The sequence below is a fragment of the Lingula anatina genome, chromosome 7 (assembly GCF_051362555.1).
Source record: "Lingula anatina isolate TDL-2025a chromosome 7, LinAna3.0, whole genome shotgun sequence".
In the NCBI taxonomy this organism is placed as follows: Eukaryota; Metazoa; Brachiopoda; class Lingulata; order Lingulida; family Lingulidae; genus Lingula; species Lingula anatina.
This window is the reverse complement of record NC_141773.1, coordinates 21,878,490-21,901,142: the sequence shown is the minus strand read 5'-3', so window position 1 is coordinate 21,901,142 and position 22,653 is coordinate 21,878,490. Positions and strand designations below refer to the sequence as shown.

General features: G+C 34.5%; 1 protein-coding gene and 2 long non-coding RNA genes across 7 annotated transcripts in view; 1 reads left to right on the top strand and 2 right to left on the bottom strand.

Annotated features, from left to right (window-relative positions):
- LOC147760887 (uncharacterized) overlaps positions 1-9,631 on the bottom strand; it is a 67,070-nt gene extending 57,439 nt beyond the window's left edge. For 2 of the 5 annotated variants that reach the window (XM_087018224.1, XM_087018227.1), the window contains exons 1-2: positions 9,310-9,631; positions 8,752-9,060 (exon numbers count right to left, since the gene is read on the bottom strand). In XM_087018224.1, the coding sequence (XP_086874350.1) occupies positions 8,752-9,060; positions 9,310-9,322 (322 nt within the window). In that variant the 5' untranslated portion in view covers positions 9,323-9,631. The remainder of the gene's footprint in view (positions 1-8,751; positions 9,061-9,309) is intronic. The other 3 variants (XM_087018225.1, XM_087018228.1, XM_087018229.1) reach the window with 3 other exon arrangements.
- Positions 9,632-18,516: 8,885 nt separating this feature from the next.
- LOC147760886 (uncharacterized) lies at positions 18,517-19,549 on the top strand. The gene is made up of 2 exons (XR_015335558.1): positions 18,517-18,797; positions 19,110-19,549. It is a non-coding gene; the product is annotated as an uncharacterized LOC147760886 (long non-coding RNA).
- LOC147760885 (uncharacterized) lies at positions 19,488-21,004 on the bottom strand. The gene is made up of 2 exons (XR_015335557.1): positions 20,570-21,004; positions 19,488-20,251 (listed from the first exon to the last, which is right to left on the bottom strand). It is a non-coding gene; the product is annotated as an uncharacterized LOC147760885 (long non-coding RNA).
- Positions 21,005-22,653: the final 1,649 nt, after the last annotated feature.

The window sequence follows — 22,653 nt, the reverse complement described above, 5'->3', positions numbered from 1 at the left end:
CAAAGGGTAAAACAGCTCTTCATTTATTGTGTTATCAGTGTTGCAAAAATGCTGAAAAAAAGTGAAAAAATAGCCTAAATTCACTAAAAATGACCCAATCATGCTGATTTTCGAACTTGACCTGTGTATTATGAATATTCATCAGTTCTGTAGGTTTCAAGCCAAAAGGTCAAATGGTTTTCCATTTATGGTGTTATCGGTGCTGCATATATGCTGAAAAAAGAGAAAAAACAGCATAAATTCCCTATAAGTGACCCGATCATGCTGATTTTCGAACTCAACCTGCGTATTATGAATATTCATCAGTACTGTAAGTTTCAAGCCGAAAGGTACAATGGTTTTCCACTTATCGTGTTATCGGTGCTGCATATATGTTGAAAAAAGTGAAAAAACAGCATAAATTCCCTAAGAGTAACCCGATCATGCTGATTTTCGAACTTGACCTGCGTATTATGAATATTCATCAGTTCTGCAAGTTTCAAATCAAAAGGCAAAATGGTTTTACACTTATCGTGTTATCGGTAAAAGTGCACGGTGACGGCGACGGCGACGACGGCGACGACAGACGCAGATGATGGCTATATGTACAGACACATCTGTGTCTGTACATAAAAAGAAAACACAAACAAAAAAAAAACAATAAAAAAATTCCAATAAAGCTGCTATTCAAACTTTTAATCTTGCTGTATTACATGATATGAATAACCCCAATGTGTTTGAGGATAATAAGGCACTGTTATTCATCTATAGCATTAATGTTGGCATTACACAAATTTTTTCTTTTGTAAACTTATTTGCAATATTAAACAACATTTATCTGCATAATTATCACCAATTCCTAAATATGTGACCGAGTTAAGAGAGCTTAACCTATAGAAAATACAGAAAATGTGCAGAGCCTTAGGCGGATGAGAGTTAAAAGTCACAAATTATAAAGGAAAACATAACAAAACCAGAAAAGCACTCCGAGAGTACAGACCTCTGCCAAGGCAGCCATTGTTGATTTTTATTGATTATTGTCCTCTTTGGCCCACTTCTGACAGTTCCTGAAAATTTCAACAAAATCGTTCCTAACTTTTTGAGTTATGTGGATGACAGACAAACAGGGGTGAAAATATAACCTCTTTGGCAGAGGTAAATATAATTCCAATGAAGCTGCTATTCAAACTTTTAATCTTTGAGTTTGATATATATACATATATATATAAACTCATTTGCAATATTAAACAAAATTTACCTGTATAATTATCACTGCTTCCTTATCATAAATCTAGCAGAGAGCTTAACCTTTGGGAGTTTACAGGGAAATATCAACAAGTGTGCTTTATGTTATCTCATTTTATGGCCTATAAATTAGGCAAATCACTTTATAACTCTAAAATGAGCTAAGTGATACCCAAGGGAAATTTACAGACTGACCCTCTCAAAGGTCTTTCAGGCCCATAAGTCACATCTTAAGAAAAGCACAACACAATAATGTACAAAATAGGAGACTACTAATTCTGATGCAATAATACATTATGTTTAACTGCACAGTCAATATCAAATTTTAATTATGCAGAACAGGTAACACGGACGAAAGTAAAAGCATAAGGCTTCAGGCCCATCAGAGTTCAAGTTTATACTTAGAAAGTGCCAGAATGAGAAAAATGAAAATTTCACAAAAAATGCATAAATACAATAAACATGATAATCCAATAGAGCTGGTTTTCTCATGAGCTGAAGGCCAATCCTAAAAATCGTACTTGTAAGTTTAAAATTATAATAAGTAGCACAGTTTTCTTTTCATAATGTTTGCAGTAGCAGTGCAAAAAGATTGTCAATTTTGATGTAACATTACATAATAAATTAGAGAATAATTATCACCAATTTTTGTTTATTGACTATTAATAGGATGGACATGTAGAAAATATGATTACCATTTGGCTTCATGTCCATGGGAGCTCCGAGTCCCACAATGAATATGCCAAAAAAGATAATGAATATAACACTAAAATGTATAACTTCCAGAAAAAGAAGCCAATTAGACTGCTTTTCTAACTGAGGCTGCATTTTAGTCCTGTGTTTCTTTTTTGAAAGTTTGACAGTCATAAGTAACACGGTTTTTCCATAATGGTCATCAAGGCAGCAGCACCAAAAATTGTGTTTTCTTCTATTTTGATGCAACATTACATAATGCTTAACAGCATAATGACCATGGATTTTTAATAATAAAATATAAGTGTCATGGATTTTCACAAAATGTGACTAGCACGGGTCTTCAAGCCCATGGAGGTTCTAAGTCGCACCTTGGAAATGCCAATATGTGAAAAATTAAATTTTCACAAAAAACTGTTTAATTGCCAGAAAAATTTACCAAACAGACTGCATTGCCTACTGAAGCTGTATTTTAGACCCATGTTTCTTTCCTGTAAGTTTGAGAACAGTAATTGACATGATTTTTCTGAAATGGTCATCATGGGAGCAGTGCCCAAAATAGGGGTTTCTTCAAATTTTGATGCAACATTACATAATGTTTAACAGCATAATGACCATCAATTTTTAATTATAAAATATTAGTATCACGGATATTCAGGAAATGTGACAAGCAAAGGTCTTCAGGATCATGGAACTTCAAAGTCACACCTTGAAAATGCCAATAAGTGAAAAATTAAATTTTTACAAAAAACTGTTTAATTGCCAGAAAAATTTACCAAACAGACTGCATTGCCTACTGGAGCTATATTTTAGTCCCATGTTTCTTTCCTGTAAGTTAGAGAACAGTAAGTGACATGATTTTCCTTAAATGGTCATCATGGGAGCAGTGCCCAAAATAGGGGTTTCTTCAATTTTGATGCAACATTACATAATGTTTAACTGCATAATGACTATCAAATTTCATTAATAGAATATTAGTCACATGGACATTCAGAAAACGTGACTAGCAAAGGTCTTCAGGATCATGGAACTTTAAAGTCACACCTTGAAAATGCCAAAATGTGAAAATTTAAATTTTCACAAAAAACTGTTTGACTGCCAGAAAAAATTACCAAACAGACTGCATTGCCTACTGAAGCTATATTTTAGTCCCATGTTTCTTTCCTGTAAGTTAGAGAACAGTAAGTGACATGATTTTCCTTAAATGGTCATCATGGGAGCAGTGCCCAAAATAGGGGTTTCTTCAAATTTTGATGCAATATTACATAATGTTTAACAGCATAATGACCATCAATTTTTAATTATAAAATATTAGTATCACGGATATTCAGGAAATGTGACAAGCAAAGGTCTTCAGGATCATGGAACTTCAAAGTCACACCTTGAAAATGCCAATAAGTGAAAAATTAAATTTTTACAAAAAACTGTTTAATTGCCAGAAAAATTTACCAAACAGACTGCATTGCCTACTGGAGCTATATTTTAGTCCCATGTTTCTTTCCTGTAAGTTAGAGAACAGTAAGTGACATGATTTTCCTTAAATGGTCATCATGGGAGCAGTGCCCAAAATAGGGGTTTCTTCAATTTTGATGCAACATTACATAATGTTTAACTGCATAATGACTATCAAATTTCATTAATAGAATATTAGTCACATGGACATTCAGAAAACGTGACTAGCAAAGGTCTTCAGGATCATGGAACTTTAAAGTCACACCTTGGAAAATGCCAAAATGTGAAAATTTAAATTTTCACAAAAAACTGTTTGACTGCCAGAAAAAATTACCAAACAGACTGCATTGCCTACTGAAGCTGTATTTTAGTCCCATGTTTCTTTCCTGTAAGTTTGAGAACAGTGAGTGATATAATTTTCCTTAAATGATCATCATGGGAATAGTGCCCAAAATAGGGGTTTCTTCAAATTTTGATGCAATATTACATAATGTTTAACAGCATAATGACCATCAGTTTTTAATAATAAATTATTAGTATCATGGATATTCAGAAAAAGTGACTAGCAAAGGTCTTCAGGACCATGGAACTTCAAAGTCACATCTTGAAAATGCCAAAATGTAAACAAGACAGCACTTTTCTGAAATGGGTTTATTTCCATTTTTAACACTTTTTTAACATAAAACAAAATAAACAATTACTGCCATTTTTATATGACCAACTACGAAAATTGATGAGATGGGAAATATATCAATAGAACAGTGTTAAATGTCCATTGTCCTCCATTCTAAGATTCTGAACATAGCGGATGATTGAATCTGACAAACTGCAATGATATGTGTTTATTTCCATTTTTGACACTTCATTACACAATACACGATAACAAATTTACCATCATTTTTACATAATCAACTGACAATATTGTAAAGATGCAGGAAATGTCAAACAAACACTTTTGCGTATCTTATTAGTTCAATAATGAGACTATTAACATGTCTAAGAATTGAATCTGAGGAAATGTGAAAAAAAGCATAACTTCTAATATAATGGCCGGATTATGCTGATTTTCATACTCATCCTATGTTTTAGTAAGATTGACCACTTCTGTGAGTACAATGACAATTGGCATATCTGTTTTTCTTATATTGTGTTATCAGTGTTGCATATATATGCTGAAAAAAAAAAACAGCATAACTTCCATAAAAGTGGCTCTATCATGCTGATTTTCGAACTTGACCTGCGTATTATAAATACTCATCAGTTCTGTAAGTTTCAAACCAAAAGGTAAAACCATTTTCCACTTATCGTGTTTACGGTGTTGCATATATGCTGAAAAAAGTGGGAAAAAAAGCATAAATTCCCTAAAAATGACCCGAACATGCTGATTTTCGAAGTTGACTGGCGTATTATGAATATTCATCAGTTCTGTAACTTTCAAGCCAAAAAGTTAAACCGTTTTCCACTTATCGTGCTTACGGTGTTGCATATATGCTGAAAAAATTGAAAAAACAGCATAACTTCCCTAAAAATAGCCCGATTATGCTGATTTTCGAACTCGACCGGCGTATTATGAATATTCATCAGTTCTGTAACTTTCAAGCCAAAAGGTAAAACGGTTTTTCACTTATCGTGTTTACGGTAAAAGTGTACGCCAACGGCGACGGCGACAACAGACGCAGATGATGGCAATATGTACAGACACATCTGTGTCTGTACATAAAAAGTAAGGTGCGTACGCAGATACTACAAGTAAGTCTCACCCTGAACAAGCATTTGCTATCCTCCTTGGGATGTTCTGGAGTTTATATCTGAACAAGAAATGTGCACCACTGTGGCACCAGCTGCAGGTAAAGGTGACAGGAATATGTACAGGCACTTCTGTGTCTGTACATAAATATTGCCTCAGCCAGGATCTATATAAAAGTAAGCCATTTGCATAACTCCTGTAGTTCTTGACACACAAAACAAAACCATGACACATTTAATATGGACACATTCTAAATCCTTTAAAATCCACAATTGTATTATTTTAAAAATTTAAGTTCTAAACAAAGCAGCAAAGCTGTCAAATGTACAGACAAAAAACAGAAAATAAAGATGCAAAAAAGGTCATTTTGTCAATTTTGATGCAATAATAAATAATGCTTATAATAGCACTGTCAGTCAACACTGAATTTTAATCTTGCACAACGGGTAACATGGTCAATAACAGGAGCAGACCCAGAGATATTTTCTGACAGTATTACAAAGTATCTATGTTGATCCATCCTGCATTTTGATGGTCTTCCAACAGAAAAAAATAGATACCAGTCAATATAAGCTTAATAACCTGACTGTCTTCCGGAAGACCCAGAAGATGGTCTCAATCCACCCCTTCAATAAGATTACAGTTTCAGGACCATGAGAGTTCAAATTCACATTATGAAATTCTCAATATTTGAAAAATGATGACAGTGCATAAAATAATATTACATAATGTTTAAAGACAAAAAACAATACAACTGCTTATGTAGAAATACAGAAAATGTGCAGAGCCCCAGGCAGATGAGAGTTAAAAGTCACAAATGCAAGTGTTTGAGAAAAAATTATAAAGGAAAACAACAAAACTAGAAAAGCACTTTGAGAGTGCAGACCTCTGCCAAGGCAGCAATTGTTGCTTATTATTGATAATTGATTGATTATTGATCCAGACCACCACCAAAAATTAATCATTGTCCACTTTGGCCCACTTCCGACAGTTCCTGAAAATTTCTGCAAAATTGGTCCATAACTTTTTGTGTTATGTGGATGACAGACAAACAGGGGTGAAAATATAACCCCCTTGGCAGAGCTTGAGGTAAATATAATTCCAATGAAGATGCTATTCAAACTTTTAATCTTCCAGTTTGATATATATATATATATATATATATATATATATATATATATATATATATATATATATATATATATATATATATATATATATAACTTATTTGCAATATTAAACAAAATTTACCTGCATAATTATCACTGCTTCCTTATTATTAATCTAGCAGAGAGCTTTACCTTTGGGAGATTACAGGGAAATATCAACAAGTGTGCTTTACGTAATCTCATTTAATGGCCTATTAAAGCAAATGACTTTATAACTCTGAAATTAATCTACTGATGCCCAAGGGTAATTTACAGACTGACCCACTCAAAGGTCTTCAGGCCCATAAGTCACACCTTAAGAAAAGCACAAAACCATAATGCCCAAAATAGGAGACTACCAATCCTGATGCAATAATACATTATGTTTAACTGCACAGTCAACATCAACTTATGCACAACAGGTAACACAGACGAAAGTAAAAGCATAAGGCTCCAGGCCCATCAGAGTTCAAGTTTATACTTAGAAAGTGCCAGAATGAGAAAAATGAAAATTTCACAAAAAATGCATAAATACAATAAACATGATAATCCAATAGAGCTGGTTTTCTCATGAGCTGAAGGCCAATCCTAAAAATTGTACTTGTAAGTTTAAAATTATAATAAGTAGCACAGTTTTCTTTTCATAATGTTTGCAGTAGCAGTGCAAAAAGATTGTTGTCAATTTTGATGTAACATTACATAATAAATTAGAGAATAATTATCACCAATTTTTGTTTATTGACTATAAATAGGATGGACATGTAGAAAATATGATTACCATTTGGCTTCATGTCCATGGGAGCTCCGAGTCCCACAAAGAATATGCCAAAAAGATAACGAATATTACACTAAAATGTATAACTTCCAGAAAAAGAAGCCAATTAGACTGCTTTTCTAACTCAGGCTGCATTTTAGTCCTGTGTTTCTTTTTTGAAAGTTTGACAGTCATAAGTAACACGGTTTTCCCATAATGGTCATCAAGGCAGCAGCACCAAAAATTGCGTTTTCTTCTATTTTGATGCAACATTACATAATGCTTAACAGCATACTGACCATCGATTTTTAATAATAAAATATAAGTGTCATGGATTTTCACAAAATGTGACTAGCATGGGTCTTCAAGCCCGTGGAGGTTCTAAGTCACACCTTGGAAATGCCAATATGTGAAAAATTAAATTTTCACAAAAAACTGTTTAATTGCCAGAAAAATTTACCAAACAGACTGCATTGCCTACTGAAGCTGTATTTTAGTCCCATGTTTCTTTCCTGTAAGTTTGAGAACAGTAAGTGACATGATTTTCCTTAAATGGTCATCATGGGAGCACTGCCCAAAATAGGGGTTTCTTCAAATTTTGATGCAATATTACTGTACATAATGTTTTACAGCATAATGACCATCAATTTTTAATTATAAAATATTAGTATCATGGTTATTCAGAAAATGTAACTAGCAAAAGTCTTCAGGCCCATGGAACTTCAAAGTCACATATTGAAAATGCCAAAATGTAAACAAGACAGCACTGTTCTGAAATGGGTTTATTTCCATTTTTAACACTTTTTTAACATAAAACAAAATAAACAGTTTACTGCCATTTTTATATGACCAATGAAGAAAATTGATGAGATGGGAAAAGTATCAATAGAACAGTGTTAAATGTCCAACTTCCTCCATTCTGAGATTCTGAACATAGTGGATGAATGCATCTGACAAACTGCAATGATATGAGTTTATTTCCATTTTTGACACTTAATTACACAATACATGATAACAAGTTTACCATCATTTTTACAAAATCAACTAACAATGTTGTAAAGATGCAGGAAATGTCAAACAAACACTTTTAAGTATCTTATTAGTTCAATAATGAGACTGTTAACATGCCTAAGAATTGAATGTGAGGAAATGTGAAAAAAGAGCATAACTTCTAAAATAATGGACTGATTATGCTGATTTTCAAACTCAACCTGCGTTTTAGTAAGATTGGCCCCTCCTGTGAGTATAATGACAATTGGCCAATCTGTTTTTCTTATATTGTGTTATCAGTGTTGCATATATACTGAAAAAAGTGAAAAAACAGCCTAAATTCACTGATTTTCGAACCTGACCTGCGTAGTAAGTATATTCATCAGTTCTGTAAGTTTCAAGCCAAAAAGTAAAATGGTTTTCCACTTATCGTGTTATCGGTGCTGCATATATAAATTCCCAATAAGTGACCCGATCATGCTGATTTTCGAACTCGACCTGCGTATTATGAATATTCATCAGTTCTGTAAGTTTCAAACAAAAAGAAAAAACAGTTTTCCACTTATCGTGTTATCAGTAAAAGTGCACGGCGATGGAGACGACGGCGACGACAGCAACGACGGCAACGGCGACGACAGACGCAGATGACGGCTATATGTACAGACACATCTGTGTCTGTACATAAAAACAACTTGAATAAGTTACTAGAAACCTTTTTTTTTTTTCCAGAGCTTTATACTAACTTTTTATATTTGGGAAAGTAAAGTTGCTGCAGATTCTTGAGCCAGTTACACAGCATTTGACTTGCTCTCCATCGTACCCGGTATTCACTTTAATATCAAACTGTGTATCTGTAGATCCATATAGTGGATCATACACTGGATTGCTCAGGTTATATGATGGTTGACTTCCACTTAATTGTTCCCCAGCTATTTCACAGGAATGCTTAACAAGCGGTCTTGCATGTGTGGATGAAACAAATAGTTTAAGGGTACCATCTTTTTCCAAATCCCCTGAATCTTTCCTCTGAACATATATACTGTCAGGATCAACTGAAGAAAATATATCAGTAAAGTAAACAATAATCAAGAAAAATCATCATTATGGGTCAAAATGTGTTATACAATTATGCAATACAGCTAGATCAACTTGCCCCATTAAACTGTAGAATCATGCATGCTCGTTATAGTTAGTATCTTTATTTTTATTAATTAATTTTTAATGTGTAAGTTGAAGCTATTGTGTCTGTGCACAAAGATATCATCAATGCACCGGTGTAAGTAATGAAAATATATCAGTACCTTGTATCATCATGTACACCTGTGATGTGTTCTTTTCTCCAGTGTTATAATTTTCTACTGAGCAGTTATAAGTTCCAGCATCAGTTGCATTTGTGAAAACAAAAGTTATAGAGGATCCATTTGATAACAGTTTGTTATTGTAACCAGGTCCATATGTACCGGTTGGCAATGTAGAAATTTTACTATATATTGGATCTACAACATCCACCTTATACCATTTAATGGCAGCAGGATCTGTAGAATTGTCAAATGTATATCGGCAACTCAATGTTACCTGTTCTCCAACTCTGCTCACATTCACTTGTGGATCGGTTGTCACCGTTACGATTGAAAAGGCACCTGAAAAAACAATCACAAACACATCAATGAGACCAAGGTTAAAAGTAACAGGGCAGTCCAGTCTCTTTGTAATGACCCTTTAAATATATATGATGACCTAAACTTCTAACGCAAAAGTGCCCAAAATTGTAACCAAAGTCAATGCAATGTACTGGCTGGCAGTACTAGACTACAGTAGTTAATTGGATTTTAACTGTTAAAACACATGTCGATTAAAAAGTTATTTATTGATTAGTAAGTATCTAGTAAGAATCTTATATTTACTTTAACAAGGCAGCAAAGCTGTCAAATGTACAGACAAAGAACAGAAAATAAAGATGCAAATAAGTGAAAAATTAAATTTTCACAAAAAACTGTTAAATTGCCAGAAAAATTTACCAAACAGACTGCGTTGCCTATTGAAGCTGTATGTTAGACCCATGTTTCTTTCCTGTAAGTTTGAGAACAGTAAGTGACATGATTTCCCTTAAATGGTCATCATAGGAGCAGTGCCCAAAATAGGGGTTTCTTCAAATTTTGATGCAACATTACATAATGTTTAACAGCATAATGACAATCAAATGTTATTAATAAAATATTAGTAACATGGACATTCAGAAAATGTGAAAAGCAAAAGTCTTCAAGATCATGGAACTTTAAAGTCACACCTTGAAAATGTCAATATGTGAAAAATTAAATTTTCACAAAAAACTGTTTAACTGCAAAAAAAAAAAAAAAAAAAAAAAAAAAAAAAAAAAAAAACCAAACAGACTGCATTGCCTACTGAAGCTGTATTTTAGTCCCATGTTTCTATCCTGTAAGTTTGAAAACAGTAAGTGACATGATTTTCCTTAAATGGTCATCATGGAAGCAGTGCCCAAAATGGGGGTTTCTTCAAATTTTGATGATTTCTTTATGATGTCCCATCTAATGTCATACTGGGTGTTATTTTCCGTTAATTTCCAAATGTATTTCGATAACTCAGTATCTGCAGCATATTTCTTGTCCCTAAATGACTTGGTATGATTATTGTATCTCAATTTAAATTGCCCACCACAAAGACCTATATTAAGTAATTATGATGGTTTAGGCTGTGCAAGTTAAAATCAAGTGTTTATTAGGATGGGCATAAAGGGTATATTTTCATGAATTATATATTTAGTTGGAGCAAAAAACGTGCACATGTTTATCTATTAGTATATTTTAATCTTTTTGCTGCATATAGACCTAAACCAACTAGGTACTTACATTGTACAGTGAGAGTAATATACCCAGTAGAGATAAGATCCCCATGTCTGGCCGAGTTGGCTGTTACACTACAGGTGTACTGTCCTGTATCATACTTGGTCAGTTGTTGTATAGTATGGTTAGCTTGTCTTGTTGTCCAGCTACCTTTCTGCCATCTATAGGAAGTGACAGTTGGGTTGCCGTTTGCTGTACATATTAAAGTAACAGACTCGTTGACCTCCCTGGTACTGCTGGGAGAGACACTGACCTGAACTATGGGGTGGTCTATGGAAATGTAGAATATGAAAACGACTATATAATACTAATTCATGTGCATAAATGAGAAAACAGTTATATAATGTTTGAAGATATGAATGTATGAAATATAAAAACCAAATTAGTAAGGAAAGTAGAAATAGCTTCTTCCAAATTTATTTCCAATCAAATTAATTACAGTATCTTTACATACATCACTATGGCAGTCCACACCCTGATATGCCAAAAAACACCAGGCCAAATTGACACCATGCACTGTACATACTTACACTGAACGTCAGGGCGTAGCGCCTTCTGAACAGTAACTCCCTTTGTTGTAGTGTATTCATTTGAAGCCAGGCACTTGTATTCCACTTGGTTTTCACTGATGTTTACAGACTGGAAAGTGTATGTTGTTGACCCTGGTACAGACACAGAGTTACGTTGCCATGACAACGTTGGTGTTGGATAACCACCAGTAGCCGAACATGTCAGCTGGGCATTGGTGGTTGGGTTCTGTCCTGTCGCCAACCACGGTAATGGAGGACTTGGTGTGATACTCACACTTCTTGGGGGATCTGGATGTTTAGATAGAAAAATAAAAGATTTGATAAACATACCTATCACAAAAATGTTTCTAGCATACTTATATCGAACACTGACAATTACCGGTACATATACATGAACTTACAACTGAGTATTGAGTCTAATTAAAAAGACAGAAAGCTATATTTTCACTTAATATTTAAGATAATAACAAATGTATTTTATTGATCTTATCTCATGATAAAATTTACTGAATACAAACAATTACTCACATATAGCAAGAAAAGTCACTTAACCAAAATTCGAAAAAATATATTACGTACGTATAACAAAGAAGGTGACTTGTCTCTCCCTAGATGAAGGTGTTCCCTGTGCATGTGTAGCACGACAACCACACGTGGTTTGATGGTGACTGGTTTGTACTGTAAACTGAAGTCTGATCTCTGACGTGTTTGAGGTGGACTGATCACTCCTTGTACCACTTGGACACCCTGAAGTCCAGCTTAAGGATGCTAAAGGATTCCCGCCAGGTGCACTACAGGTCAGGGTCACAGATGACTCCCCAGTGACCAGTTTGTCTACTGCTGAGTTGTAACCTGTCAGTGTAGGTAGGTTCTGCCAGTTGTCAGGGGCATCTGAAGAAAATATAATACCACTTTATGTACCAGTTCTCTTTTTACAATTGTATGAGGAGTGGACAGCTACTGCATGTAGTGCTGAGTTGTAACCTGTCAGTATGGACACTGAGATTAAAAGTATATACCCATTTATGTTTCAATGTATTACTTTATATTACCTTTTTTTACAGGTTAATGCATAATCGTTTAATGCAATCTCTGTATATGTTAATTGCTTTACACCTTCATGGGTCTGCTTTGTATAATAACTCTAGATTTCATTATTCGATCCCCTTTCTTTAAGGCTATATACATGTACTTATTGTTTAAATTCACTGAAAGAAATCATTCTAACAGTTAACCATCAATCGAAGTTGACAATTTTTGTTCAGAGACACTTACACAACACATTAAATGTGAATGTTCCTGACTGTTGCCATGATATGGTGTTGCTGACATTACATCTGTATGGTCCTGCTTGGTTTGGTTGTATATTGCTGATTGTCAACTCCCTGCCAGTCTGCTGTAATGGTGTATTGTTCAGGAGCCATGTATATGTTATGGGTGTCGATCCTGATGTTGTCGTACAACTCAGATATGCGGTGTCTCCCTTGGTTACATCATGTCCTGTGGCACGTGAACGGGATACAGAAACACCCCCAACTGGAACTAAAACAAAGCTGTTGAACTTTAAATGGGATTGTGACAAGAATTCATCTGAAGCAGATGAGAAAATAATATTCTGACATTTTTTGTGCCACGTTATTAACATACTCAGTTATATTACATAATCTGTTTATTATAAAATTGTTTTTTCATTCCCAGTAGAATAACATATGGTTTGTTTACATGCTCCACTTACATGTATCTTTACAGCAATATAAAATATCCATTTTCAATATTTTACAAGAATATGCAACATTGACAACTGTCGGATTCACCTGTAATAGAGAGGGTTGTATCTGATGCAAAATAGCGACTGTTAGCTGGTGAACATGTTGATGGGTATGTTAATGTTATCTTCACCCCACATGTGTAGGTCCCAGCATCTGCTGCAGTGACACCACTGATGACAAGTGAGGCTGGAGACTGGAATGACAACCTTCCATTCCATGCTGGCTGTAGAACACCCCCATTGGGACGTATTGCAGGTGTACCAGTTAAGTTACCTATAACTAGTTCATACTCCTCTGAATTCCACGACCACTTCACTTGGTACTCCACTGCATAAGGAGTAAATGTACACTGCAGTGTGACGCTGTGTCCAGTGCGTACAGAGTAAGACGAGGGTAGAGTAACACTGATGGCGTCATCACAACTTGGCAAGGAAGCTGGAATGACATAATTAGACAGCAAGCTACTTTCCTAGCAAATATGAGGTCTATTAATAAATTAATTCATTTACTTAATGCTTTTTTTATGGTTTGTATGTTGAATGTCAGAGTGAAATTGGGTTCATTTTCACGTATTGACTTCAACATCAATTGGGGTGATCACAATATGCAGAAAAGAGTGCACCATAATATGTTTTGGTCATTTCTGATGAGCTGTTACATAATGCTTTAAAACATCATAATTACTCTTGCCCTCTTACATATGTACTACAGGTAACATGGACATTGAAACACTAGCAAGTTTCACGGAACATAAAATCTCTCAGATCATAAAATCTTTCAACTTGAGTTTAAACAGTGTAAACAACTCGCAGAAATATAATATATTTTGTTTTACTACAAAAAGGGCAGTCATAGCTATTATTCTGATATCTGAACTTTTCATCAGACCATGTGACATCCATAGATGGCTATACTTTGTAATAATATCTTAAGAGATTATAAAAAAAAAAAAAAACACTTTTTAGAAAGAAAATTAATTATTTGCCAAAAAGAACAGTCAAGTTGCAAATATTGCACAACAGGTAGTATCAATAAAAGTTAAATGTTACATGTCCTTGGGAGTTTTAAGTCCCACAATTAAAATTCCAGTATGTGAAAGATAAAATTACACAAAATGTACAACAGAATAACATGGTCAATAAGATTACAGTTTCAGGACCATATGTGAGAGTTCAAAATTCACATAATGAAAATCCCAATATGTGAAAAAAGATGACAGTGCATAAAATAATATAATTAGACATAAAAACCAACACAACTCCTTATGTGGAAAAACAGAAAATGCACAGTGCTTCTGGTGGATGGGAGTTGAAAGTGATATCTTGAAGATGCTAGTGTTTGAAAAATAATTAAAAGAAAATGTAAAATAAAACAAAACAAAAAATTCCAATAAAGCTGCTATTCAAACTTTAAATCTAGCTGTCTAATTACTAACATGACTAACATTTACCTGCACAATAATCATTGATTCCGAATTATGTGACACAGTTAAGAAAGATATACCCAGGGGACTTTAGAATGAAATCTCATCGTGTGTTTTATGTAATCTCATTTAATGGCCACTTGAAAAATTATTAAGCAAATTACTTTATGAACGTGTGTTTTATGTAATCTCATTTAATGGCCACTTGAAAATTAATTAAGCAAATTAGTTTGTGACCCTGAATTAATATACTGCCATATACATTTATAGCACCACAGTTCACTCTATAGAACTGCATTGCTTCCAAAACAGAAAACAATCACACTGGTTTTCCAACACAAGCTGCACTTCAGTCTTATGAAACTTTTCAGTAAATTTGAGTATCATAAGTAACATGGTTTTCCCTTAATCGCTATCCTGGCAGCAGTGTCCAAAATACAGGTTTCTTCAACTTCCATGCAATATAACACAATACTTAACAGCATAATGACCATCAATTTTTTATAAAAAAAAAATAAAAGTATCATGGATATTCAGAAAATGTAATATGGGAAGGTCTTCAAGACCATGGAAGTTCAAAGTTCAAAGTTCAAAATGCCAAAATGTAAACAAGAGATAACTGTACTGAAATGATTTTCTTTCCATTTTCAACACCTTTTTACATAAAACAAAATAATCAATTTACTGTCATTTTTAAATGATCATCTAGGAAAATTGTCGACATAGGAAAAATATCAATAGAACAATTTTAAATGTCCAATTTGCTCCATTTGCAGATTCTGAACATAGTGAATGATTGGATCTGACGAACTGCAATGATGAGTTCCTTTCCATTTTTGATACTTTATTACACAATGCATGATAACAGGTTTACCATCATTTTTATACAATCAACTAACAATATTGTTAAGAAGCAGAAAATGTCAAAACAACATTTTTACATATCTAATTAGTTCCATATTGAGACTGTTAACATGCCTAAGAATTAAATCTGAAGAAAAAAAACACTTATATACAAAAAGGCTAATAACTTCATCAAAACTTAACTGATCAAGCTTATTTTCAAACTTGACCTGTATACTAGTCAGACTAATCACTGCTGTGAGTTGCAAGACAAAAGGCTGATTGGTTTTCCTTAAAATGTGTTATCAGTGTTGCATATATGCTGAATAAGGAAAAAAAACAGCATAACAGTTGTAAATATAGTCCAATCAAGCCAATTTTCAAACTTGAAATGTGTATTATGAATATTCATCAGTTTCAATCCAAAAAGAAAAACATTTTTACACTGATCCTGTTTTCTGTGTTACAAAAATGCTGAAAATTTTGAAAAAAAAAACTATCATAACTTCCCTAAAATTAGCTGGATCATGCTGAATTTCAAACTTGACCTGCCTATTATAAATATTAATCAGTTCTGTAAGTTTCAAGCCAAAAAGTAAAATGGTATTTTACTTATCGTGTTATCGGTGCTACATAAATGCTGAAAAAAGTGAAACAAGACAGCACTGTTCTGAAATGGGTTTATAACCATTTTTAAGACTTTTTAAACATAAAACAAAATAAACAGTTTACTGCCATTTTTATATGACCAACTAAGAAAATTGATGAGATGGGAAAATATCAATAAGACAGTGTTATATGTCCAATTTCCTCCATTATGAGATTCTGAACATAGTGGATGATTGAACCTGACAAACTGCAATGATAAGTGTTTATTTCCATTTTTGACACTTTATTACACAATACACGATAACAGGTTTACTATCATTTTTACAAAATCAACTAACAATGTTGTAAAGATGCAGGAAATGTCAAACACTTTTACGTATCTTATTAGTTAAATAATGAGACTGTTAACATGCCTAAGAATTGAATGTGAGGAAATGTGAAAAAACAGCATAACTTCTAAAATAATGGACCGATTATGCTGATTTTTCAACTCAACCTTCGTTTAAGTAAGATTGGCCACTCCTATGAGTATTATGACAATTGGCCTATCTGTTTTTCACTTATCATGTTATGAGTGTTGCATATATGCTGAAAAAAGTGAAAAAAAAACAGCTTATCTTCCATAAAAGTGGTCCAATCATGCTGATTTTCAAACTCGACCTGTGTATTATGAATATTTATCAGTTCTGTAAGTTTCAAGCCAAAGGGTAAAAAAGCTTTTCATTTATTGTGTTATCGGTGTTGCAAAAATGCTGAATAAAAGTGAAAAAATAGCCTAAATTCAGTAAAAATGACCCAATCACGCTGATTTTCGAACTTGACCTGCGTATTATAAATATTCATCAGTTCTGTAAGTTTCAAGCCAAAAGGTAAAACCGTTTTCCACTTATTGTGTTTACGGTGAAAGTGCACGGCAACAGCAACGGCAACGGCGACGGCGACGACAGACGCAGGTGACGGCTATATGTACAGACACATCTGTGTCTGTACATAAAAATAACAAAAAAATACAGGTAACTATATTACAAATGGTTAAGTGCCATTTCACGAGAAAATCAACCAAATAGCGGCAAGGTGGGGGTCAACAGATTCAACCCAAATTTTCTGTGTTTGATAACTGTTACAAAAGATGTTGAAAACACACTTTAAAAAAATTCTGAAAATTCTGGAAAAAATAGATATTGCCATCTGAAATTTGGGGGTCTTGACTACACAAAATATCGTAACAAAAGTAGTGGAAGTTTGCTTGTAAATTCCATGAAGGATTTGACATTTCAGCCTTAACTATTCCCTTTTTCTAAGGATCCATGCCAAGACCTTTCGGATGATATGTGACTAAATTGTCAATCACGTTGCTATAGTAACGAAATTGGCCCGTGAAAAGAGGGTACAAAATCAAGGTAAAAAATCAGCACTCGCCGATTGGCAAATTTAGCCTAACACGGCGTCAAATTTGAATAAAATAAGGCAATTTTTGAACAGTTAAGGACTTGAGCTTTGTAATTACGCAATAAAAAATACTGTACCTCGTCAGGATACGTTGGGGTGGACGTCTAGAATGAGGGGTGTGAGCGGTGAGTTATACAGTGATTCCGGTCGATAGTGCCGTTCAAATGCGTCTCATCTTTATAAATCGTACTTTTTTTGTTTATATTAACATAATAGAAAATATTTTAAAGTTTTTTCCGAATTATAAAGGTTATTGTAACGATTAGAGGATAAAGAAAATATTTCGAAACTTTCGTTTATGACTCTGCGTCATTGACCCCAAAATGTACACAACATGGCGGAAGGAGGCGGACTTAGATGTGAGATAGCGAATATTCCTGGTGCAGAAAGTATACCGTGCGGACTCAGCATTCCATACAATACCACAGGAGGTGTGTTTTGCTTAGGGAGTGTACCAGAGACGTTAAAAACCACTTAAAAACCTGAAAGTGCTTCATGTCCAGAAACAAGCTAAAGGAGCTTATTCAGGCTCGGCCATTTCGACTTTGCCCAACCTCACGTAAGCTTGATAATCACCAGCATGATAATGATAGTCACTAAACGTTAATCCCTTTCATTTATCATTTTCAAAGATTGGTAATGGCTAATATCGTCTGTTCCCCTCTCCGCGAAATCCATTTAGTTTGGTTTAGTTCAAAATTCCGCGCACGCGGTGTCAAAACTTTCCACATGGGTGCCGACATTAAAGCCTACATTTCCAACCAATCAAGCGCCATAAATAAATCACGTGCTACGGTTGTGACTAGATATTGTGTTGAAACGCAGCTCTGTCGCAATGGTTGAAATGCGACGTTCCTCTGACGCATCGTTCGTCCAGTCCGCGACCACGTTAAAAACGAGAATTCCGGAACAAAATATAGTACCAGAAAATTTTATAACTGGACGCAAAAAACCGGAATTCCGGTAAAAACCGGAAGACTAGCATCCCTGAAATTAGAGTAACTCACTTGCATGTATTCAATGATTGTTTGTGCACATACATATATATATATGTATATTATGAAACAACTTTTTATTAATATTGTAGAAATTTAAATAGTATATTTGACTGATACTTATTTGAAAGGTGATACCATTCTTTTTTCAGCTCTATAAAAGGTGAAAAGAGAAAGAGACTGCCCGTCACAGGTACGTCTCGATAGTCTGAAGGTCCCCTTGTCACCATAAGAAGTATACAGCAACTAAACATACAACTGTGGCTTCTATGTCTAAACTTTCCTTTCTTCAGCCCAAGAAGAAACTGATGTAAGTTATAATATCATTTCCATGCATAGTTTTAGCAATACTGTAATTATAAAGGTGCACACTACTGATATAACTATATAGCAATTCCTCCACTGTTCTCATATTAAAGTAGAGATTTTGTAAATCACTCAGTCTGTTTTTACATTGTTAAAGTATCGAGTTAATTTGTAAATCAGGACTTTGAGGTTTGTGACCATTTAGATCGTTTATTGAGGATTTGATATGAAAAGCTTCTTTTATTTAGGTACACCAATTCTTTTTTCACCTCTCCCATTATTAAGGTTACAATAACCAAAGAACCTCTGTTTTCAGCGTGCAGGGTTAGACATGCCAGTGTCAGGCAGCAGCAGCAGCTCACAAAGTAGTGGGAGGACAGACCTTGAAGCTTCTTGGGCCTCTACACCTGTAAAGCCAGGATCTGGGGAATTTGAATTATTTTCTTGTTCGTGGTGGGTTTGAACCAGCTATAGGTCAACTTAAGTCTAGCTATGATACTGCTGCCCTAAGAACGAGAAGGTATTACAAACAGAAAGCAAGAGAAGGCATCAACTTGGTTCTGAATTGTTTGTCACCTGGTCAGGAAGAAGCTGTATGGAGAGATATTCAGAAAGCAGATGAGGAAAGCAGTACCATTAACACACTGATAGCCTGTTATGAAAGTGCAGATTCAAGAACAACTAAACACATTAATCTGCTACTTTATATATATTTGTGCAAGACGTTTATAGTCTAATAAAAGGTTGTACAGTGCATTTTTTTGGTGCTTTTTTTTAATTTTCAAAATTACAATAAAATATATATCATTATCTTTAAGCAATCTGATTTTCTTTGAATGAGAAATGGAAATGAATAAAAACAGGTATCATGCACCTGAAATGAGTGCTTCAATAATAATTTTTAAAAATAAAAAGTAACATAAAAAGTACCACCTTGCTCCAAAGATAAAAATGTAATAGTTTACAATGGATACACTGTGGAGCATTATGTATACTTTTAAAGGGGATGCTGACATTGCATGCTTATATAACATTCTGCATCAGCCATATGGCTTGTTCCCAATGAAATATTATCCCACATAGGTCGATCCAACTCCACAGATAAACAGATTTTAAAAACATGAAAAATAACCAATGATTTGCTGAACACTCAGTTATGCATCCTTGTTTAACAGTTTCTTCTTTGTTTTTTATTCATCCTTTCTTATGAGACTTTAAGGGGAGCAATTTTTGTTCACATTTGTCCTCTCCTGCTTGTGCTGAACAAAAAAGCCTGTCTGTTCAGATAAAGCTGGTATCATTATGGACAAAATGTTGGAGCACAGTGATAGTACCCAACAACATCTAAACTAATATTTCTCCAAAGCTATCCATGTTAGTTTTCAGCTGGCAGACAGATTTATCTAGCAGAAATATAACTGCAACCCAGTTCTAACTGGCTTTCTCCACTCAGTTAATCTGAAAAACAAAATGAAAATATAATTTTACATATATATCCTTGCTTATAATTTTCTGGAAACTATAAAATTTACCCAGATGAAAGGCTTTTTATTAGCAGGGTCCTATCTAGCAATGATAAAATCCACATTTCAAGCTTTAGAATTATCACAACAAACATCAATGATATTGAAACAAACACTGATTGGAATACTAAACAACAATATTTTTCAAAGAGAAACGCATATAATAAGCACAATGAAGGTTTTTTTTTTCAGTAAAACTAATAAGACATATAAAGGATGATGAATCTAAGGCATGGCACAGAATCTTATTTACCTCATACCCTAGGCCTAGTGAGTAGGGCAAACAAATCTTTGAAATCTAGACACCAGTCGCTTGGCTAGCAAAGGGTTTTCCTTTCTTTGTGTGAAGTGGGTGTTGGCACTCTCTGGATTGAGTCTATTCCGTCCCTAGTCGAAATATACCGTTAGGCTCAGTAGCTCACACACGGAGCGTCTGAAGAATGTGCTCCCTATCATCCCTGATTTGACCCTGGACGCGAAGCACATTCAGATTCTCAACATGACTGGTTCACTCCCGAAGCAAGATACAACTCGTCTGATATTTGTAGACAGGTTTAAGTCCGCATGCTCCCTTTTCTGCATCAAAAATATTGACTTCTCACACCGACGTCCACATCTTACCGCCATGTTGATTGTGAGGAAGCACGCAGAGTTATGGACGTAAGTTTCGAACTATTTTCTTGGTCTTGAAACCAATTACAACGATGCTAATCATTCGGAAAACTATTTAGAGTATTGTCATTTGTGTTAACATAAGCAAAAAGTACGATTAATAAAAACCAGGCGTATTTCAACAGTACCATAGAAATGAACAACTGGTTCACTCCCGAAGCAAGATACAACTCGTCTGATATTTGTAGACAGGTTTAAGTCCGCATGCTCCCTTTTCTGCATCAAAAATATTGACTTCTCACACCGACGTCCACATCTTACCGCCATGTTGATTGTGAGGAAGCACGCAGAGTTATGGACGTAAGTTTCGAACTATTTTCTTGGTCTTGAAACCAATTACAACGACGCTAATCATTCGGAAAACTATTTAGAGTATTGTCATTTGTGTTAACATAAGCAAAAAGTACGATTAATAAAAACCAGGCGTATTTCAACAGTACCATAGAAATGAACAACCGCGTAACTCACCGCTCACACCCCTCATTCTAGACGTCCACCCCAACGTATCCTGACGAGGTGCAGTATTTTTTATTGCGTAATTACAAAGCTCAAGTCCTAAACTGTTCAAAAATTGCCTTATTTTATTCAAATTTGACGCCGTGTTAGGCTAAATTTGCCAATCGGCGAGTGCTGATTTTTTACCTTGATTTTGTACCCTCTTTTCACGGGCCAATTTCGTTACTATAGCAACGTGATTGACAATTTAGTCACATATCATCCGAAAGGTCTTGGCATGGATCCTTAGAAAAAGGGAATAGTTAAGGCTGAAATGTCAAATCCTTCATGGAATTTACAAGCAAACTTCCACTACTTTTGTTACGATATTTTGTGTAGTCAGGACCGCCAAATTTCAGATGGCAATATCTATTTTTTCCAGAATTTTCAGAATTTTTTTAAAGTGTGCTTTCAACATCTTTTGTAACAGTTATCAAACACAGAAAATTTGGGTTGAATCTGTTGACCTCCACCTTGCCGATTTTTGGCTGATTTGGTTGATTCTCTCGTGAAATGGCACTTAACATTTAACAAAACAAGGCAGCAAAGCTGTCAAACGTACAGACAAAAAGTAGGAAATAACTATGCACAATATAGGCTACTGTCAATTCTGATGCAAAAGTACATTATGTTAAACTGCAAATTCAACATCAAATTTTAATTATGCTCAACAGGTAATACCAATGTAAGTAAAATGTGTAACAAGCATAAGGCTTCAGGCCCATGGCAGTTCAAGTTCACACTTTGAAAATGTATAACTTCCAGAAAAAGAAGCCAATTAGACTGCTCTTCCAACTCAGGCTGCATTTTAGTCCTGTATTTCTTTTTTGAACGTTTGGCAATCATCAGTAACATGGTTTTCCCATAATGGTCATCATGGCAGCAGCACCCAAAATTGTGTTTTCTTTTATTCTGATGCAATATTACATAATGGTTAACAGCATAATGACCGTCAATTTTAATAATAAAATATACGTATCATGGATTTTCAGAAAATGTGACTAGCATGGGTCTTCAAGCCCATGGAACTTCAAAGTCACACCTTGAAAATGCCAACATGTGAAAAATTAAATTTTCACAAAAAAAACTGTTTAACTAGCAGAAAGAATTACCAAATAGACTGCATTGCCTACTGAAGCTGTATTTTAGTCCCATGTTTCTTTCCTGTAA